Below are 22,636 nucleotides of genomic sequence, written 5' to 3'. Positions count from 1 at the left end.
TTTGTTCTAAATTAAAAACTTACAAAAAATTGCAGAAACCAATACAAAAAAATCAGAAAAATACTAAATGTTCAACCCAAGAAAATACACTTTCCCATTACATTTCTTATATTTTGTTTATCCATCTCCAAAAAGATAACCATAAGGGGAGACAAGGTTAAATATACAAGTTCCATTCACAATAAAAGATGTGCATCACTGCTTACACTTCTGCTCATTACCAAATGATGGTGTTTATTCAAGCGAGCAGCCCTACAACACAAGTAATCTAAACTGTGATTGATCAGTCATTTGGAACATTTGTTGCAGCTAGCCAGGTCCTGTCCTTTTGTGGAGGTCTTTCTATACCATTAACATTCATATTTCTCTTTCAGCACAAGCACAGAAGTCCTTTAGATAAGGAGCCAACCTCTAGTATACCAGATATTGTCAAAACTGCATATACTGGGGCACTTCAAAGTAAACTATCGGTATTATTATTTATGATGATGCCCCTAAAATTGGGTTTGGTGCTTAAAGGGAAAATGCCCAATATGATTTGGACCATTCTATTTAGTTTTAATAATTAAAGGTTTGCATAAAAGCACAGATGTTAGTAGAGACAGTGTAAAGTGTCACTAAAAAAGCTTGTGTGGTTTCAGAAATCCAAAGACGGCACCCTGAAATACCTGCATGTACATTTATGCAAGTTATGCAGTTTGTCGCTACCTTGGAGGTCATAATCCTGAGCTCTACTATACAAATCTTGACCTTCGGTCCGTTCTAACCCCACTGAAGTGACGAGCTTCAGGAGTAAAAGTGTGATGAAGAAAATCCTCCCACATAAACTGTACCTGCTTATCTGCAGCCCTCTCACCTCCACAGTCTTCCAAAATACACAGATCACATGACACACTGTACAGTAGAGAGCTGTTTGTAATCTAATACCTGAGTGGAGGAAATAGACACACCCACCCAGTGGTGTATTTTGGTTTTGTGCTGCTCTAGGCAAGACTAAAATCAGGCACCCCTGCATCTAAATTTGTCCCACCCCTTCCTGTTTAAGATCCACCCCTTCATCTGTAAACTCCACCTCTTCCTCTTTAAGCTCCGCCTCTTCCTATTAGAGCTCCACCTCTTATTTTATTCCATTATCAGTTTAATATGGAGGAATAGTGCCCCATCATTGGTGTCAGTGGAAGAATAGTGCCCTATCACTGGTGTCAGTGGGAGGAATAGTGCCCCATCACTGGTGTCAGTGGGAGGAATAGTGCCCCATCACTGGTGTCAGTGGGAGGAATAATGCCCCATCACTTGTGTCAGTAGGAGGAATAGTGTCCCATCACTGGTGTCAGTGGGAGGAATAGTGTCCCATCATTGGTGTCAGTGTGGGAGGAATAGTGCCCCATCATTGGTGTCAGTGTGGGAGGAATAGTGCCCCATCATTAGTGTCAGTGGGAGCAATAGTTCCCCTTCATTGATGTCAGTGTGGGAGGAATAGTGCCCCATCATTGGTGTCAGTGGGAGGAATAGTGCCCCATCATTGCGGTCAGTGGGAGGAATAGTGCCCCATCATTGGTGTCAGTATGGGAGGAATAGTGCCCCATCATTGGTGTCAGTGGGAGGAATAGTGTCCCATCATTGGTGTCAGTGTGGGAGGAATAGTGCCCCATCACTGGTGTCAGTGGGAGGAATAGTGCCCCATCATTAATGTCAGTGTGGGAGGAATAATGCCTCATCATTGGGGTCAGTGGGAGGAATAGTGCCCCATCACTGGTGTCAGTGGGAAGAATAGTGCCCCATAGTTGGTGTCAGTGTGGGAGGAATAGTACCCAATCGTGCTACTGCTTGGCTCCTCCTCTCTGCCTGTGTGCTTTCCCTGAGCTACAGATCGGGTGGCCAATCACTAGTGGTGAGGCAGAGCTTGCAGAGGGAGGGACAGGCTGCCATAGGCCACCCAGTGATCCTGGGGGTGTGGCCAGATGAGAGGGGCGGCATGTCATCCCGCTCATGTTGTGATCCAGTATCCGCCCCTGCACCCAGCTCTACCCCTCTTCTCATTGGAAAACATGCACATCTGAAGCTTTTACTTACCTGCTGTGTGCCAGGGGAAGGGAAGGGGGAATCACCCTGGATTGCCTGTTGTCAGAAGAAACTGTCAGAAGTTACTCATGCAGATAGCAGGGTAAGGAGAGAACAGCCAGTATGGACACTAGGTGCTGTTGATTGAGGCAAGTACACAGTATATGAGGATATGCTTTGTTCATTTTGCATTTCAGAAGGTTTACAACCACTTTAAGGTAATGCCAGGTGTATTATAAGACACTTATTGAACTTTAGGGAAGTTTCAACACTTTCAAGCTGAACAAGTGGGGCCTTGTGGAGTGAGCTTGCATGTCCATTCTCTAGTACGAAAATATGGGTATCTGCCCCCAAGCCTTAACACAACCCAACTAAGTTCCAAATAAGAAAAGCAGTGCAATGCATTAGAGCATGAAGTCTACATTAAAACAACACATACTTTGAGCCATTTTGTAGAATGTCCTGCAAGACATTCTACCTGACTTGCCAGAAATGGCAAGGTACCTTAACTGTGAGGCTTTGTTACATTTGCATTCCCACACAATTTCGAATACTTGTAGAGTCTCTCCATCTCACTGCAAATAGGTACTGGCAGGTGTTATGGCATAGCTCACATTTCACATATCTTGGCTCACTATGGAGTTTGTCCTACACTCAATAATACTAGCACCAACGCACACTATTGCCCTCACCATACCTGGCAAATCAACAGGTTATTCTGGTTGTACCCTTTGCTGCAAAGCCATACCTATACAGTGTTAACTTCCCAGTGTTGATATCCACCAGCGTGTTCCAAACCTGAAGGCCATGCCCCACCAGTGAGCATCCTGTGTTGATTGAGACAGATTTTTGCTGTGCCAGGAATCTGCCCCAAATTTCTGCACATCATGTACAGGACACCCATCACCCCTTTACACAGTGAGAACTTTACCTTCAATAGACCACTGTCCCAATGTTGTTTGTACTAGAAAATATAAATCTAACCAGTAAAATACAATGGAATAGATATATACGGGGAATGCATAAACTATGTCATAGAAACCCTTTATAATTCAGTCGGCATGCAGCATCAAAAGTACTGGTGCTTGCACTCAATTCATGCACTTGTCACAGACAGATACCTAAACCTGCCTCTGTAAACTGGGGAAGAACTGTCCATATTGGACAATCCTCCCTCAGTGCATTCACTCCTGCCCTCCCTCCTTGACCACTGCACCCATCACACTGACAGCAGCAGAGTCATAGAGTTTGGTATTGGGGTGGGCAGAGCCTGAAGGGGAACAGAGAAGTTCCCCATCAGGTCTTCTTTCCTTTTGACACACTGCACAAAGCAGTGGGAAGATCTATAGCTGCTATTCAGTCAAAAAGCAGCTTTCCAATTCGCCCACTGTCCTGCACTGTCAATTAAAAGTAATGCAGACCTGATGGGGAACTAGTCTCTCATTTTCCCTTCAGGCTATGTCCACCCAGTGACAAAAGTTTTAGGCAGGTGTGAAACAATACTGTAAATTAAGAATGCTTTCAGAAATAGAAGTGTTATTAGTTCATTTTTTTATAAGTTAACACAATGGAAAGTAAATGAACAGAAGAAAAATCCACATCAAATCAATATTTGCTGACTAACCTTTGCCTTCAAAACAGCATCAATTCTTCTAGGTACACTTGCAAACAATTTTTGAGGGAACTTGACAGGTTCTTGGAGAGCTAACCTCAGTTCTTCTGTGAATGTAGACTGCCTCAAATCTTTTTTTCTCTTCATGTAATCCCAGACAGACTCGATGATGTTGTGATTAGGGCTCTGTGGGGGCCACACCATCACTCCTGGACTCCTTAAACTTCTTTAAGCTGAAGACAGTGCTTAATGATATTGACTGTATGCTTGGAGTCACTGTACTGCTGCGTGTGATTGGGAGCCAATCACACGCCTCCCTGTTGGTATGGCATGATGGATAAGTATCTGCTTGTATTTCTCAGCATTGAGAATACCATTGATCCTGACCAAATCTCAAAATCCATTTGTAGAAATGCATCCCCAAACTTGCCAGGAACCTCCACCACGCTTCACTGTTACCTGCAGACACTCATAATTGTATAGCTCACCAGCCCATCAGTGAAGAAACTGCCTCCTGCTACAGCCACATATGTAAAATTTTGACTTATCAGCACAGAGCATCTGCTGCCATATTTCTGCATCCCAGTCCCTATGCTTTTGTGCATAGCTGAGTCACTTAGCCTTTTTTCCATGTCAGAGTTATGGCTTTTTGGCTGCAATTCTTCCATGAAGACCACTTCTGAACAGACTTCTCTGGACAGTAGATAGGTATACCTGTATCCCACTGGTTTCTGCCAGTTCTGTGGTGATAGCACTGTTGGACATCTTCCAATGTTGAAGGGAAGTAAGCATGTTGTGTCTTTCATCTGCTGCATTAAGTTTCCTTGGCAAACCATTGTGTATACAATCCTCAATGTTGCCTGTTTCTTTGTGCTCCTTCAAAAGAGCTTAAACAGAACATCTTGACACCCCAGTCTGCTTTGAAATCTTTGCCTGGGGAGACCTTGCTGATGCAAAATAACTACCCTGTATCTTGTTGCTATGCTCAGTATTGCCATAGTGTATGACCTGTATCATGAAAATCTCTTCCACAACATCACATTAATTAGCAGAGTTTGGCTGTTTCTAACCCAGTTTTTTACACTTGCACACCTTGTACACTTGCACAAAGTCAGGGGTTTTGAAGGATTAGAGTCAGGCGTATGATCAGCCAATTATATTAAACAGGCGCTAATGATCATCAATTTCATATGTAGGTTGAAACACAGTAGTTAACAGAAACAGCTGTGTAGGAGGCTTAAAAGTGGGTGAGGAACAGCTCCTTTATATATCATACTGGAAAATTAATGAGGCTATCCTATCTCATAATTGAGACGCTAAAGTGGCCACATATGTCATAAAGGGGTTATGAAAGGGAGATTGAATTGATGGGGCCATTCTATGTCATAAAAGGAACGTCATATGTCATAGTGATGACCTTATGGGCCATTTTATGTCATAATAGGTCCATTATACTGTATAGTGGCCCTATTAAGACTTTTTATGACCCCATAATGATATATATTTGCCCCATTAAAGTGGTAGTAAACTACATTTTTTCAATTGTATATACAGGTAAGCCTATAATAACGCTTATCTGTAGGTACAGTGAATATCTCTTAAAAATGCACCATTTAGCTGGAGATGTCACTGATGCTTGCACTCTGAAGGCACGGCATACTCATGCCATCCTTTCAGAGTTCCATGCCATTGCCATAAATCCTAAGCGCAAGTAAAGTCATCACGGCCATCCAAAGGACCAGAGCACGTAAACCAGAAGGGAAGATCAGGTGAAGATGGAAGCCCTGTCAGCAAGGACAGCGGGCCGCTGGAGGGCTTCATTTTAAGGTATGTTTTTCATAATGTGCTAGTAGGTGATGCATAGTAGCACAATATGCCATTGCCTTGCAGGGGATATTTTTCTTTTTTAATTGCCAATTTTCACTACCATTTTAATACATACACTATCTTGCCAAAAGTATTGGGACGCCTGTCTTTACACGCACATGAACTTTAATGGCATCCCAGTCTTAGTCTGTAGGATTCAATATTGATTTGGCCCATTCTTTGCAGCTATAAGAGCTTCATCTCTTCTTGGAAGGCTGTCCACAAGGCTTAGGAGTGTGTCTATGGGAATGTTTGACTGATCCCTCAGAAGCGCATTTATGCTGTTACACAGTTAATATTTATGTTAATGTACATGAGAATTCATATAGTTTATTTTTTGTACCATTTCCTATGGACATTTCTATAGTTAGTAATGCTGCCATCCAGTGGTCTTATTTGGTAATGCATTTGTTTTATATTACCTCCCTAAGATCTAAGACACAATTCCTTTGTATATGAAGCTCCTCCCTTCTTCTTGAGTTCAGCACTTCCTGTGTCATGGAGGCAGCTAACAGACCACATGTAACAGGGACACATGTACTCTGCATAGTACGCTACAGAAAGTATCATCTTTTGACCGCATAATACTGGAAACCATTCATTCTGCTGTATCCTGTTTCACATGTACAGAATAAAGCAACTTCTGGATGAACACAGTATTGGTGAGTTCAGCTATCTGATAAGGATTGCCCACAGTGATTATATCCATTTATACAGGCTAGGCAGAGAGGTCTCACAAGGGATAAATCGCTATCACAACAATCTGAGTCAGAATAGCATTTGTGAGGTCAGGTACTGATGTCAGGCGAGAAGGCCTGGCTCACAGTCTCCACTCTCATTCATCCAAAAGGTGTTCTATCTGGTTGAGGTCAGACTTCTGTGGACAGTCAAGTTCCTCCACCCCAAACTCACTAATTCATGTCTTTATGGACCTTGCTTTGTGCACTGGTGCGCAGGCATATTGGAACAGGAAGGGGCCATCTCCAAACTGTTCCCACATAGTTGGGAGCATGAAATTGTCCAAAATGTCTTGGTTTGCTGATGCCTTAAGAGTTCCCTTCACTGGAAGTAAGGGGCCAAGCTCAACCCCTGAAAAACAACCCCACACCATAATCCCCCTCCACCGAACTTTACACTTGGCACAATGTAGTCAGGCAAGTACTGTTCTCCTGGCAACTGCCAAACCCAGACACGTCCATTGGATTGCCAGACAGAGATGGTTGGTCCGTCACTCCAGAGAACACATCTCTGCTGCTCTAGAGTCCTATGGTGGCGTGCTTTGCACCACTGCATCTGACACTTTGTATTGCACTTGGTGATGTAAGGCTTGGATGCAGCAGCTGGGCCATGGAAACCCATTCCATGAAGCTCTCTACACACTGTTGTTGTGCTAATCTGAAGGCCACACGAAGTTTGAAGGTTTTTAGCTATTGAAAGTTGCAGACTTTTGCACACTGTATGCGTCAGCATGTGCTGACCCCGCTATGTCATTTCGCGTTGCATACCACTTCGTGGCTGAGTTGCTGTTGTTCCCAGTTCCCACAGGTGACAACCTATCACAGTACCACGCTTGAATTCACTGAGCTCCTGAGAGCGACCCTTTCTTTCACAAATATTTGTAGAAGCAGTCTGCATGCCAGGGGCAGACTGACCATTTAGCCACTCGGGCACTGCCCGAGGGCCCGGGGTCAGTAGGGGGCCCCATAAGATGCCCCTGGTACCTTTCATAGGCTTTTTTGGATGTGGTTTGAGTGTGGGCGAGGACACAGGGGCCCCATGATTTTCTATTGCCCGGGGGCCCCATGAGTTGTCAGTCCACCCCTGTTGCATGCCTAGGTGCTTAATTTTATACACCTGTGGCCATGCAGGTGATTGGAACACCTGATTCTAATGATTTGGAGGGGTGTCCCAATACTTTTGGCAATATAATGTGTCCCATTCTTACGTATAATTTTCCCGTTATGCTATATAATGGCACCATTATGACATGCAATACAATGGCCTCATTTGACTTATTATGACCCCATTATGAATTATAATATTCCCATTAAGGCCCCATTATGATTTAAAATGGTCCAAATATGGCCCTATTTTGAAATTTAATGTTTCCATTATGGGCCTGTTGTGATATATAATTGCCCCAGAAAGTTGATAAGGCATATTAGACCTCCTAATACAAAAATTACTGAGAGTTAGATTCAGAGGGCCAGTGACTCCTGCAACCTAAAATTTCGGTTAAACCTTGACCTTTATTCTGTACTGAGATAAAGTGAACTCCGCTTAATGATTTTTGCTTTTGAAACCCTTTTATTTTACTGTTGTTTATAACTGATTTATAATATATTTCCTGTAACAATTCCCTGCATTGTTTCTCTTTTGTTTTTCACAAATATTATACCTAAATACATTAAAGTAAATCTCTGAATGATTTAAAAAGTAAGAACAATTTACAGTAGAGTAAAATCAGTTGTGTTCCTGTTTGAGTGTGACAGCAAATAATACAGACATTTTTAAAGGTCAGCTTTACAGTGAACGGTTTCTTTAAAAACGTTTGGTGAAGGCTTCTATGTGTGTGTAATGGTTAACTACTTAGGTAATCTGACCCAGCATCAGTCACTCTCAGTCTGCTGGTGCTTAGATTGTTGTCTCACAAGTTGGAAAATATCTGCGTAGGTTGAGGTTGAGAATGTAATAATCTCAAGTCCCCTTGATCAATATGACAGTTCTTGAGCCTGGAGATAGGTTGATCAAGCACTCAGCATTGTTGGAGGGGGGTTGTCTTGCTCCGAGGGGTCTATCTGTCACAAGGCATGGTTAGAACCTCACCTCAGATGGTGCTGTATTGGTGCAGTGGGGGACTCCAGGGGAAGGTCTTGCTGGTATTATAGGAAAATTCCCCTAATTACCACTGTAGCACCCCCACCACCAGCACCATGTTGCTGTAAAGGGGAACTGCTTGCCATCTTATGTTTACTTGAATGATGTGTAAGTTTACATATCCTTGTGGTCACTGAACAAACCACCTCACCAGGCCTCACACTAGAAGGATCATTTCTTCTTACCCACCAGTAACACCTGTCCTGACACTGACTACAAAGTCAATTTGAATAACACTAGTACAGTCTTTCATGGTCCAGTCCCTGGGAAGCTCCATTCTGCATTAGGCCCTAAGATAGTGTCCCTACTCCTGAGAAGGGCAGATCAAATGGGCATCAATCCACCCCTCTGACAAAACTTCCATCACCAGCCACCACCACTCTCTCTCTCTTGAACTGACTGCTCTTCCTTATTTTTGCAGATGTTACTTTCTTGCTTTCTTGACTATTACCAACATTTGTCACTTCATTCCTCAGCATTCACAGTAGGAGCACACATTCGATTCTTCCATAGAGTGACCAGACCAGACATTGTTGAATAAACGAAACTTGTTTACTGGAGTCAGTATTGTTACACTTATGTAACAGGTCTCATACAGTTCAGTAATGCAACACTTTTCATGTATACACTGTCAGATAACAAGGTTCCTTCTTCAATAAATGGTTAACACACTTTAACGGCAATATAAGCTGTAGCTGTGACTGTGGCAGCGGTGTGCATACCTTTAGCTATAACACTTCCCCTATATATGGCTATTCAATCTCTCTTTATTCCCATACTTGGGTCCTCTAAGAATGGATAGATTCTCTTCGCTCAGTAGCTACTACATTGTTGCGTGTGTGGCCTTCCTCCCACTTCCGTTGGAAAGAGACCCAGGAGAACCACTTCCTCCCCCCTATACACCCTCTAATGTGACACAACCTCAGGCTGATGCACCACTGTCCACAGTTAATCTGACAGTAACCAGGAATTAACCCATAAATGAATCACATATACAACACTTTAGGGTCCTGCCTACAACCAAACCACATGGTATTTCAACATCTGCTTCTGTTTGCCTCAAGTGGTCAAATAACTAGGTTCACCAATGCTTGTTGAGCAACTACCATAGCCTAGTATGGGTTGTGGCTGCCACCTTGCAAAGAGAATGTGCCAGCTTTTGGTATCTGCTATGTATTTGCTGCCTCAGTTTATATGTAAATTGCCATGTACTTGCCAAATAATGGCTCCTTTATGACATGTAATGGCTCTATTATGATATATGAATCCCCCAGACGGGTTGGTCTGAGTATTTAAAAAACTGCTGATCTACTTGGATTTTCAAGCACAACCATCTCTAGGGTTTATAAAGAATGGTCCGGAAAAGAGAAAATATCCAGTGAACGGCAGTTGCGAGTAGGAAAATGCCTTGTTAAGGTCAGAAGAGAAAGGCCAGACTAGTTGCTGTGACATTCAAAAGGTAGGGTCAGACTTTGGCGTAAACTACATGAAAGCATGGATCCATGCTGCCTTGTATCAACGATTCGGGCTGGTGGTGGTGATGTTATGGTGTGGGGGATATTTTCTTGGCACTAGCAAGGTGGACCTATTAAAGTGGCCAGTGATTGTATATTGGTCCAATTACTGTCCCATTATGACATATAATGACCCCATGATAGCCCTTTTATGACATACATTAGTTCCATTATAACATATAATGGGCCGATTATGAAATGTATTGGCCCCAATATGCAAAATAATGGCCCCATTATGAGATATAATGACACTAATATGACATGTATGGGCTCCATTATGGCATATAATTGCCCCATTATGGCCCTGTTCTTACATTTTGTTGACCCATTAAGACATACAATGGCCACATTATGACATATAATGGTCCCATTAAGACACATAATTGTCCCCATATGATATATAATGGCCCCATTATGGCCCTATTATTACATATATTGGTCCAATTATTTCCCCATTATTACATGTATTGGCCCTAATATAATATATAATGGCCCCATTATGACATATAATTGCCCCAATATGGCCCAATTCTTACATATGGAATTACATAGTGGCCTATTATGATATACAATTACCGAATTATGACATATAATGACTCCATGATGACATGCATCATTAACATTTTAAAAAGGCAGCTGCAAAAAAGAGGGCTGGGCTTCTACTTTCTGTTACTTGGAAAAAAATAGATTTTTTCTGCTGCCAATATGAAGATGTTCATTATTTTTGTTGAATACAAATATGCTGGAAATTTTTTTTATACAGGCAGTGAGCCTAAACGATATATGTTCACCTTTTGTAGGTAAAAAAATATGCATTTATTATTTTTTGCTGCAGGCAAGCATTGCACCAGTGATCAGCAGATCGCTGATACCATGCAAATCTCCTGCAGATCTGTCAGTATACTGTATCTGCTTGCCTGGACGGGATGTACGAGCAAGCAGATACACTGACAGGAAGACTGAATTTTCTACCACTGCGCTCCACAGCACCGTGGCAGTTCTCTGAGGACTAGAAGCTGACCGCCGCAAAGGCTGTTGGAACTTGTACTGTTCTCATTCACAGAATACTGTGAATGAGTGATGCAGCCGGGCGGGCGAAGCCCCGCACAGCCATTTTTTAAAAGATTTGATAGCTAGCAGGGAGGAGAAGATCTTTGACAGCTAGCAGGGGGATTGGTGGGGAGTAGGGGCTGGTGGTTTTGTAAAATGTTACACCGTGCATGTGGCTGTAACATGTTATGAAAGGTGAACTTATCCTTTAAAGCAGTAGAAAACCCCCAGACAAAGGACAAAACAATGGGTTCCCCTGCAGGTTTAGGTCATAATGTACCAGTATGCACCACATACTAGTACATTATGACAGACTTACCTGTACAAGGAGCCCTCCAGCACCATGCTACCATTGCTCCCCAGCGCCGCTATCTTCACCCAGTCTTCCTTCTGGGTTATCGGGCTTCGGCAGTATGAATGGCCAGAGCCACGATGACATCAGGATCCCTTGGCTGTGGCACGGAGCTCTGAAGGGATGAAACAGCACGCCGTCCCTTCAGAGAGCATGTGTCGGTGACATCACCGGCTGCATGCTTTGTGAATATCGCCTAAACGGTGCAAGTTTAGGAGATAGTCACTGTACCTACAGGTAAGTCTTATTATAGGCTTACCTGTAGGTACAACTTAAAAAGTGGACTTTACTTTCACTTTAAAAAGCTTTAAAGAACAATAAGATATATTTAATAATATTATTATTAGAATTATTATTATTACATCAGGTTGACAGTGCAGCAGTAGTCCCCAACGTAATATTAGATGAGCTAAAGAGTGTTTTGATTGGCTGTATAATTTGCAGGACCTAGCATAGCCTTATTAAACCAATGGATCCTAAGTCTTTGGCATAAGCCTTAAGCCAGCCATACATGGGTCGAATTCCCAAAGAAGTTTCTTTAGAAAATCTTTTCTAAGAATGTTTGTTCGAATTTCACACCATTAGTGGGTCACGGAAACGGGCGATCTTTGTGTGACCATCGAATCTGAGTAATCAGGCATGTTGGATATATTTTGAAAAATGAACGAATTTTGAATCAATGATGGGAGAATCGTGCAACAAATATAAATAAAAAAGAAATGAGCATGAGTGGTGCCCTGGAAAGAAAAGAAAATTCTTGGCCACAAAAATTCTTTTCTGTAGCAACATGAAGTGAAATTGAAGGCTTAGTTGGTTGAATTTCGAAATCCATGGTGGCGCCATCGGACTACAACACGCACAAAAATTCCAAATTTCTACAGAAAATTTGTTCGTAATTCGAACCATGTATGTCCTGCATTATGCTTTATGCTTTAGGTATCAGGTGAATTAATCAGCTGTTTTTCTTTCTTATTACTGCAGATCACAAATTACCTACCATTCTCCTGACTTTTTTTTTTATTACCCAAGTAACAACCATTCAGATTTTAACCTGTTAAATTCAGACCTTTCAAAAATAATTTCTTAACTCTTTCCATGGGTTGCTGTGCTTTGCACAAATATTACAAATGCACTGGCTTATATTGTCTGCGCCCACCATAAACCTTCTTATATTACTTTATGCTGGTTTATTGAAGAGAATATGGCTTGTTTGGAAGAAGGCAAAATGGCATAAATCAAACACAAATGGCTACACGTCAGTTGGATTGTTATGAAGATTAAGTATATGCATTAAACTGTAGCGTTCTGGTCATTTGTGAGACAACTCCTGATTTCATGATGGTGTATTCCAAATCTATGTAAATACTGCATTTCCACAAACCTCACAAAAAAAGAAAGTGGAAATGCTGCAGTATTGGTGGCAGATAAAAATATTGGAGTATTCACTAAGTAAAATAGCCAAAGTATTTCAGCTAAAGTGATGTCCACTTTTTGAAATGTTGACATGCATCTGTTTTTCCACTGTTATGATAAGATGATGAGATGATCACCAGAACCCTCATACTTTCAATTGGTTTTGGTTCAAACGCATATTTATTTACCATTCTATTAAAATAATGATAGATTATTAAGTCTTAGATTAAAATATACTATGTAAAGGAGAACTCTTGTCAATTTATACTGAATTCATATTTTGATCATAATTAAGAACACACTCCAGTTGGGGAACATTATTTCTTCAAGTTGTAAAAACACATTTTTCAATATACCATGCATGCTGCAACCTCTTTAAAAAATGATCAAAGCATCTCAAACACGTCTACTTACTTTCTATTCCACTCCAACTCATGGCAACTTATTAAAATCAATCAATTTATGTCTACACACAGTTCAGATTTTCATAGACTATCACAACATATACAGCTGCCATGCTGCTTTAGGCACCTAGACCACGCTTTTCTGGGGGAGTTGTTACATGATAAAAAGTGACTGAGGTTGTTTAACTTCTATCCCCTTTCTTTTTGCTGTCTTCCCTCTTTGGGTGACCTTTCCTCTCCCCCTGTACATCCTCAGAATGGAGGCATTAGTGTTTTGATGCTTTGTGGACAATGATCCTGGGCCAGAGAAGCAGGACACTATGAAGAATACCCAAAAGTACCTTGCAATTCCTCAGCTTATACCTCGTGTTTCCATGATTAAAGTACTGCTTGGACTGGGAAGAAGGTGGTGTAGACCCCCAAAATGATTGTCCCGACAATGTAACTTATGCAAAGTATTTGGAAATGCCTCTCAGCAATTTCAAAAATACTCACTGGTGCAGATTTGTAATTTTTTTTGGAAATGACTGAATTTAAAAAACAATATACAATCATTGCTTAAAAAAAAAAGAAAAAATAAATTCAAAAGTTGATAAACTGTGATGCTCCGAAAGAGTATTGTGCTTAAAATGTAATATCTCAATATTAATCAATTATAGATAAACTATTAAGTGCAACACTGGGAGATAGGTATACATAGACACCCAGTAATTCTTTAAAATTGTCTAACTGATAAAATAATCTAACCAACATAATTCTAATGAACTGTAAAGGTCACTTACTGGTGGAGGGTGAATGTGTGGGAGACATAAGGATTCCAGAATTACAGTTCAGCAAAAGAAGAAGCACATTTGTCTATAGCAGCGATCTCCAAACTGCAGATGCAGTCCTTTGCTTGTCTTTATCTGGCCCCTGGGGCACTATTCCATCCACTGAGACCAACAATGGATCATTATTCCTCTTGCTGACAACAACGATGGGGCACTGTTCCTCCCACTGACACCAACGATGGTACATAATTCCTACTACTGACAACAATGATGAGGCAGAATTCCTTCCATTGAAACCAACATTGGGACAGAATTCCTTCCACTGACACCAACAATGTGGCAAAATTCTGTCTATTGACACCAATGATGGGGAACTATTCCTCCCACTGATACCAACAAACGGGCACTATTCCGCCCACTGACGCCAAAGATAGAGCATTGTTTACTCCCACTGGACACCAGGACATTTTCTACTCCCACTGGCCCCTAGTCTGGCCCCTCTACAGTCTGAAGGATATTAAACTGGCCTTTTGTGTAGAATGTTTGGAGACCCCTGCTCTATAGGATCATATTTGGAATTATGGCAGAAATTACTGCAAAGGAGACCAGGGACACTTAAGGGTGCATTTAAAAAGCAGTGGTATGGCCACATATAAAAAACCCCAAAACAATGGTATTACAAATGCGCTATGTGCTTCATGACTCTGACATTGGTGGAGCACATTAAAAATAAATGAACGTTCAAAAGAAAACAAAAGCCCGAGGAGATCCCAGTCACCTGACCTGTAAAATTCCCAAGTCTCTTAGAACTCTGTGGGGTTTAGTCGGCTTCATGTTGCGGTTTGATTCTTTGAGCGGCCTAATATTTTATGAATGAGCAAATTCATCATGCGTGCAGGAAATGAAGACAAGATAAAAATATCTGCTCTCCTTTGTTAAAAAGAGCCCCTTAGTAGAAGATCTGAAGCATGCATCCTGGGTACTGGGTACAGCAACACCCCTTAGTTGATGGTGGGGCAAAGAAGGGAAACCAGTGGTGGAGGAGAGTCAGTGGAAAAGATTTGAAGGTTGTGGAGGGATAGAAGCTGATGGGGGAATCCTTTAGGAAAGATCTTGAGAAGGAAGGGATGAATAATGTGCAGGACAGAGGCCTGAATTATGGTAGAGGACAGCAGTTTTATGCTATGGGCAATAGTATAGGGATGGGTGATAGAAGAGTCAGAGGAGAAGAGATGAGAGTGGAGGGGAGTGCAACACTGTGGATGAGAGTGAAGAAGAGAGGGGCGATCACACAGGTGGACAGTTAAAGGATATGTAAACCCATCATTTCTTATTCCTGATATGTGCCTGCTGTACCATGTACTTGTATGAAAAATTATCCTGTTCTCTTTGTGTGAAATACCTGGTGTTCCTGCCAGTCCATCTGCTTTTCTATTTAAAAACTGACCGCACTAGGCATGAAACTACAGCGTGGTAAGTGTTCTGGCTGTGCTGGAAATCAGCCTGCTCTCCTGCTCCAATGATCAAACTTGTGCTGACATGTCCCCCTCTCCCACTGCACAGCCATTCATTGGTAAGTTTGGTGTACTGTTATTTCTCCTCCCCCAGCTCCTTATTCAGCTGAGAACAGAGATTATGCTATCACTTAAAAAAGTGGAAAAAATGTATTTATAATATTGTTTATATGTATACACAAATGTTTTGCTTTTCATTTCTATTTCAAGCTGAGTGGGTTGTTTTACAAGGTGAGGGTTTACATATACTTTAGTCATTGAGAAGAAGAGAGAAAAGGAGGAGGATTCTCAAGAGGAAAACAGAGTAGAAAGTGATGCCTGTTTTCTGTGGGTGTAAGACTGAATGTGTGCAAGAATTGTCTAGTACCACTAACAGAAAATGCTCTTCTCTTTTTTTTTTACTTAACAAGAGGGATACAGAGTTTCAATAGTACCTACAAAATGAAGGTAAATTACAAATCATCTCCTGCATCTGATGGTAGGTTTCTAATATGTAATGGGGAATGGTTCACTGCTGGACAGACTTGCATTGCATGTAATACCTGGTATGTTGTCCAGAATTCATAGAAACAGGTTTCATTTTGTGCTGCAGGATCAAGTTATGGAAGCTTCCTTTTACATAACAATTGTACATCCAAAACCAAAAATGGGGTAATTCATTGTGTATTTTCATGAACGATGTTTGTGTTTTGTATGGAGTTTTTCATTAGGCCTGTGATAAGTCAATTGTTTTTATTTATTTTTTTATACTGGGTAACGTACTGTATATATGTCTGCTCCTATATATATTATATTTATTTTCATGACATTTTATGAAAATGGTAATTTTACTGCTGGACCATCACAGTGAGTGCCAATTCAGATACCTCTTATCCAGGTCACTTTGTAGAGACCTTCAAAATAAACACGCAGTTCAACTAAACTCTGCAATTTCAAACACTTTCCTTACAATATATACATATATTTTTTTAAATATGCTATAAAAATATTAAGCAAGGCCCACATGCCTAAAAAACTGTATCTATTACATTCTAAATATACAATCTGTCAATCCTTTCCCAGTCATGATAAAAAAAAAAAGAGTCTGTTTGCGTTGTACTGAAGGTTGGGAGTTCAGACTGTCCGCAGTGAACTCCATGACTGTCCCTGCAGTGGTCTTCAATTATATTATCCCAGCTCCAGGAGCCAGTCAAAGAAACTTTGTGCTTCTTTACTCCCCTGTTCCTGTATCTTGCAGTGAAGGATGATGGCACTGAAAACATCCCCGACTTTCCAAGACTTTGACTGAACCAGTCGTGTGACTTGCAGAAACTAAAAAAAAAAATACGATTTTTACATTATTTTAAACATCTTGTGCCAGTTTTCTACAAAGGCTTACTGCACCAAAATCAGGTTTAATTCAATACAGTAAATATGTACAACCCATTCAGTTTACAACCTTTGCAACAAATTTTTTTTCCATTCAAAACGTTTCCTGTCCAACAAGGCTGAATGAGTAAGGGAAAAAGTAATATGCAAAGAGCATTAGTGCAAAGGAACTAGAAACATCCTTCAGTAGCTGAAAGCTACACATTACATGGGTTCCATGAGTTACTGTACATTGTATCTCTCCGCTCAAAATGAGTCAACTAGTAAAACCTCAAAATACATCTTCTACTAGCATGCCAGGCTTCTCGGCATAGTTGAAAATGACTTGCAAAATTAGAGCGCCCAGGGGAGACTAGGAAATAAATATAGCCATGGCATATATAACATCATTCCACATTTGTGAATGTAACTAATGCACTCCAGGTAAACTGAAGCAGTAACACTCAATTGATATAAATAATGAATTCATTATAATGGTGGGACCCAAAGAATGAATATGTATAGGGTGCAGTGCACTTTCCTGTTTAATTTTTAGAAAGCTGAAGAACCTCTAGAATGTAGCTCACAGTTACTCTGATTTCAGAGGTACCATTTCTAGCCTTACGTTTCAGGGCCTCCAAAACTGTGATAGGTAGTGAGGAAGTGAAAAGAAGAAATTACTCACCTTCAGGCTTTCAAAGGGGTAATTGGATTTTGGGCTCCTGTATGTGTCTAGGTTCCAAAAATTCTCATACATGTGGTATCCCTATACTCGGGAGAAGTAGCAGAATATATTTTGGTGTGTAATTCCACATAAAGCCAAGGCATGTGTGCGCAATATATAATTTAATTGACAACTTTGCATGACAAAAAATAAAAGGAACATTTTTGTCATTCTCCAAAAACTTGTGGAAAAAAACCAAACTTTTATGGACTCAACATGCCTCTTAGCTTAGGGTGTCTACATTCCAAAAAGGGGTAATTTGGGGGTAAAGTGTGCTATCCTGGCATTTCAGGGCCTCCAAAACTGTGATAGGTAGTCAGGAAGTGAAATGAAGAAACTACACACCTTCAGTCTTTCAAAGGGGTAATTGGATTTCAGGCTCCTGTATGTCCCTAGCATATCGAAAAGTCTCACACATGTGGTATCCCCATACTCGAAAGAAACAGCAGAATATATTTTGGGGTGTAATTCCACATATACCCATGGCATGTGTGAGCAATATATCATGTAAGTGAAAATTCTGTGTAATATACATACATACACATATATATATATATATATATATAATTTTTTTTTTCATTGCAAAACATTAAATCAGCCATGGATTCAACATGCCTCTCAGCACATATCTTAGGGTGTGTACTTTCTGAAAAAGGGGTCATTTGCGGGGGGAGTTGTACTGCCCTGGCATTTTAACACTTCAAGATATGTGGTAGGCAGTCAGAAATTAAAAGCTCTGTAAATTCCAATATCTACCATAGTTTGTAGACACTATACCTTTCACACAAACTAATCAATATACGCTTATTGCAATTTTTTTTACCAAAGACATGTAGCAGAATACATTTTGGCCTAAATGTATAATGAAATTTGAGTTTGATAGTTTTTATAACAGAAAGTAGAAAATATTGTTTCTTTTCAAAAGTTTTTTTTTATATCACAAAAAAATAAAAAAACAGTGATCAAATACTACCAAAAGAAAGCACTATTTGTGTGAAGAAAATGATATAAATTTTGTTTGGGCACAGAGTTACATGACCACACAATTTCCAGTTTAAGTAGCACAGCGCTGTATAGAAAAAAATGGCCTGGTCATGAAGGGGGGTAAATCTTCCAAAGATCAAGTGGTTAATACATCATTGAATGTATTTTTAAATGCAATCAGTGTAAGTTTCTAAATTTAACCTATCAGTCTCTTGTAGTCTGTGTACAGCAGAGCTGTAGTGTGAGAGAAAGAATCACCACAAGGAGCTAATCAGTACATGCGCTGGCAAGAAGCATGCTGATAGGAAGAGAGAGAAGTGTGATGGACTGTTGAGCTCATCACTGTGCTACTTCTCCTTTCACTGCCTAATCATAGGTTGGGGCGGGCCCAGGTCAACTTGGGCTAAGGGGAAGTGAGTTGAATGATGCTGGTGATCAGACTGAAGACATCTAGGTGTCCGTTTATGAACCAGCGGTAAATGATCGCTGCTCAGTTCTCCGGCATTCTCGGAAAACACAGTTCTCCTGTGAATGTTGTTTATGAAGCGGTGTAGATCAGTTCTCCAGCATTTGTAGGCCGTTCTCCCTTCGTTTGGAGAACGGTCTACAAACGCTGGAAACCGGCTGCTTTTACTATAATCTCGCGAGATTACAGTAAAAGATTAGTTTACTAAACAGAGGTACATTATCGCTGCTTAGTTTGCGGTTCCTCTGGACTGCTCTGGACTGGAGAATCTGGAGAGAGAACACAGATCTCCAGCGAAGAGCTGAACAGTTCTTTGCTGATCTCCTGAGTGTCATAAACTGTGAATGACCAGAGAATAGCTGTGATCCTCTGAATCACAGCTATTCCCTGTGTCATAAACGGACACCTTAGTCATAGAAAAAAAGTACTGTGAGGGAAATCTATGCATTGAAGGTTAAATTTGTAGCGAAAGCTAATTTTATGATTTTCTCTTTTAAGGGGCTATTCATTTTATCTTATTTTTGACTGGAGTTCTACATTAACTTTCCTGACTTTGGGCCTAAGTCCCACCTCCTAAGCTAAACTAATTCCCATACAACAACACAATGGGCCATGTATTGGCCCCTTAATTGTTTTTACTAGACATGAGAATATTGAATGAGTGAAATCAAGATAAGAGGGGCACACAAGAGGCTTTTCTGGCCAAGAAACGTGACAGCACTTTGTAATGCCTGAAGATAGGCCAGACTTTCATGTTGTACATTTATAAGTTTAAAATGGCCTACAGGTTTACATTCACCATATTCTCCTTTTTGCTAGGAGCATTCATTTTTAATGCTTGTATGGAAACAGGCATGATAGTAAAAAAATAAACAATGGTTTCTGCACAGGCCTCCATCTTTTTCTGGGCTCTTAAAGGGATTTAGTCCTAAGAAAAACATGGTGGCTACCATTGCTGACTCTGACTGTTATGTTGACCTGCTTGCTTAACGTTAAATCACTGACCTGTAATAAAAATGCAGCTAAGGACTTTTCTCTTACTTTTGTGATATGCATACTTGCTCCAGGTCAGTGATTTAGGATGTATTAAGCCTGGAAGACAAGAAGACTTCTGCAATTGTAGCCCTTATATTTCTCTCATGACAGGTCTACTTTAAAGAAAGCTAAAAAATAAATGTATTGCTAAAAAAAAAGAAAGAGAATGTTGGCATTTAAATACCAATTATTATAAAAATATACACAGCATTTGGACATCATACCTTTTGAATCCTGCTTTCCTGAGAGTTCCTGAAGTACACAGTGGGTATCCCGAGCTCCGATGCAGCAATCCACTGTAGTGTAGTGCACAGCTCAGAGTCATAATTATCTAAATTCAGATCAATGTTCAAAACTGAGACCTCTTGGGGACAGCTGGCAGTGCCAACTGATAATCCAGATGTACATTCTGCAACATAAGATAAAATGGTCAACTGAAAAATCTGAATAACTTTGCTCTTCTAATGCCTGGAAACATCCAACATTACCACTGACAACATTCTACAATGCAATGGAGCCTGAACCCTCTCCCAGTCTGGCTGTGTACCTATGCCATGTGTATGGATTTTGTAATGAACACATAACTAGGATAAATGATGGAAGTTTACATAGGCTTGGAATTCAGGATTTTGTTGCGAATAGCTTTAAATAATCTTTTTGTTATCAATGTTGGCATTGGGATAAAAGTATTGATTTTATTTTCCTAAAAAAAAAAAAAAAAAAAAAAAAAGGGGTTTGTTGCCGTGATAATATGCATGAAAAGTATTCTGATTTTTGAAGCTGTAAGTCATTACATGTGAATTGAAATAATTTTGAGGTTTGTTATTACTGTCACTTTAGCTGTATAGAGCAGTAGCCTTTAACATCATATGTGTTCCATATGGTACAGATATCCTTAACTTAGAGAAGTGATCATAGGTACATCAAAAAGGAACCAGCAGGGTACTACCCGTATAGTGTGATTGGGTTAGAAGAACATCATTTTAAAGGTGAACCATGCCGAGAGCTAAAGGAATTGAAAATTGTTGTTTTGTAACTCTCTATTAAAATTCATATTGCCATTTCTGCCAATTTCTCACTTTCCCTCTCCAAGCCAAGTTGCTTGATCAACAGTTCAATAACTGCAGTACCTTCTCATATACGAAATCCAAATCAGAGCTGGACGCACACTGTAAAGAGCAATGGTGTGCAAACTACAACAATTTATAGCAACCAAATAACATTTCAGTGTCACATAGATCAGTAAAAGAAGATTCCTTTCTTGCTGCCATGGATTCCCACTCTTTGATTACTGCTTGTTTCTTACTGAATAAGCATGACCCTGCTCCTGATTTTTATTCAATTTTTCAGCCACAATATTCAGAAAGATAAAATCAGCTTTTAATTGCAGCTCTCTTTCCAATAGATCAGAATACAGTTTAGCAAAATCTAGGTTTAGTCCAAAATCCATTTTAAAATATTTTAAGGATGATTGAACCATTATTTACATGCTGGAATATAAGCCAGGACTCCAAATTGACATTACACAAAGTGGTCCCACCATACCCTGACTGAATGGTAACAGTAGCTTTGTGTGAGATGTCTCTAATTGCAGGAACAATCTGTTTTGTAGCTCTGAGTAGTAGGTCCCAGTAAAGGCTTTCTTGTTCCTTTACTAATATGTACCAAGGGGTGGATGCCATTTAAAATTCGCACAAATATGCATGTTTATGCATAAAACCATATATAAATGGAAACAGAGATGGCATTTAACCACTTCAATGCTTGCACCTGTATACCTTGGACAAGAGCTACATTTACATTTCTGCTACGGATCTCTTTTGGTAGTGTGTTTTGAAATGTAGACTTTTAAGCAGCATCAGTACACTGTATTTGTGCAGGTTAGACTGCATTTCCCAGAGGCCCCGGAGTTACAGGGGTGGAATATAAAAAGAATAGCCCAGGAAGGAGAAGGGGAGTTGTTGCAAGGGGGGTCTAATAAGGGAGCTGTATGATACTGAGTCTTACGCTGAAATTGGCCTGCTGTTGTCACAAGTGATCTTGCATCATCAGTCTACTGTAACAGTCCTACTATACTGCTGCTAACCTGCTTCAGAGAAATCTACAGTGCTGTGAATAAGTATTTGCCCCCTTCCTGATTTTTATTTTTTTTTTGCATATTTGTCACACTTGGTTTTTACATATTTGTCACACAAATGGTTCAGATCATCAAACAAATTTTAATATCATAAGATAACCCAAGTAAATACAAAATGCAGTTATTAAACAATGATTTCATTAACTAAGGGAACAAAGCTGTCCAGCCCTGCCTGGCCCTATCTAAAAAAGTAATTGTCCACTAAACCAAATACCTGGTTGTGCCCCCCTCGGCAGCAACAACTGCAACCATGCATTTGGCATAACTTGAGCCTTTCATATCACTGTGCAGGAATTTTGTCCCACTTTTTTTGCATAATTATTTTAATTCAGCCACATCGGAGGGCTTTCAAGCATGAGCAGCCTGTTTAAGATCATGTTTAAGGTCAAGACAGCCCTAAATCTTACCATCTGGATTTTCATGCACATCTTTGGTCACAGTCTTCTCTTCTGGTTTTCTTTGAAAAAAAAAAAACAAACAAACAGAAAAGAGAATGATTTTAGCATGGCT

General features: G+C 40.3%; 1 protein-coding gene across 3 annotated transcripts in view; it reads right to left on the bottom strand.

The window, feature by feature from the left end:
- Window positions 1-8,946: 8,946 nt before the first annotated feature.
- The window catches only part of SPHKAP (SPHK1 interactor, AKAP domain containing), a 282,064-nt gene continuing 268,374 nt past the window's right edge, over window positions 8,947-22,636 (bottom strand). For all 3 annotated transcript variants that reach the window (XM_089681535.1, XM_089681534.1, XM_089681536.1), the window contains 3 exons: window positions 22,534-22,583; window positions 20,214-20,398; window positions 8,947-16,744 (listed from right to left, as the gene is read on the bottom strand). In XM_089681535.1, coding sequence (XP_089537661.1) covers window positions 16,601-16,744; window positions 20,214-20,398; window positions 22,534-22,583 — 379 coding nt within the window. In that variant the 3' untranslated portion in view covers window positions 8,947-16,600. The remainder of the gene's footprint in view (window positions 16,745-20,213; window positions 20,399-22,533; window positions 22,584-22,636) is intronic.

Source organism: Staurois parvus, unplaced genomic scaffold (assembly GCF_062004578.1).
Source record: "Staurois parvus isolate SC_StPar_1 unplaced genomic scaffold, SC_StPar_1.0 ptg000270l, whole genome shotgun sequence".
Classification (NCBI taxonomy): Eukaryota; Metazoa; Chordata; class Amphibia; order Anura; family Ranidae; genus Staurois; species Staurois parvus.
The sequence above is the reverse complement of the archived record's forward strand: the minus strand, read 5'-3'. Positions and strand labels throughout refer to the sequence as shown.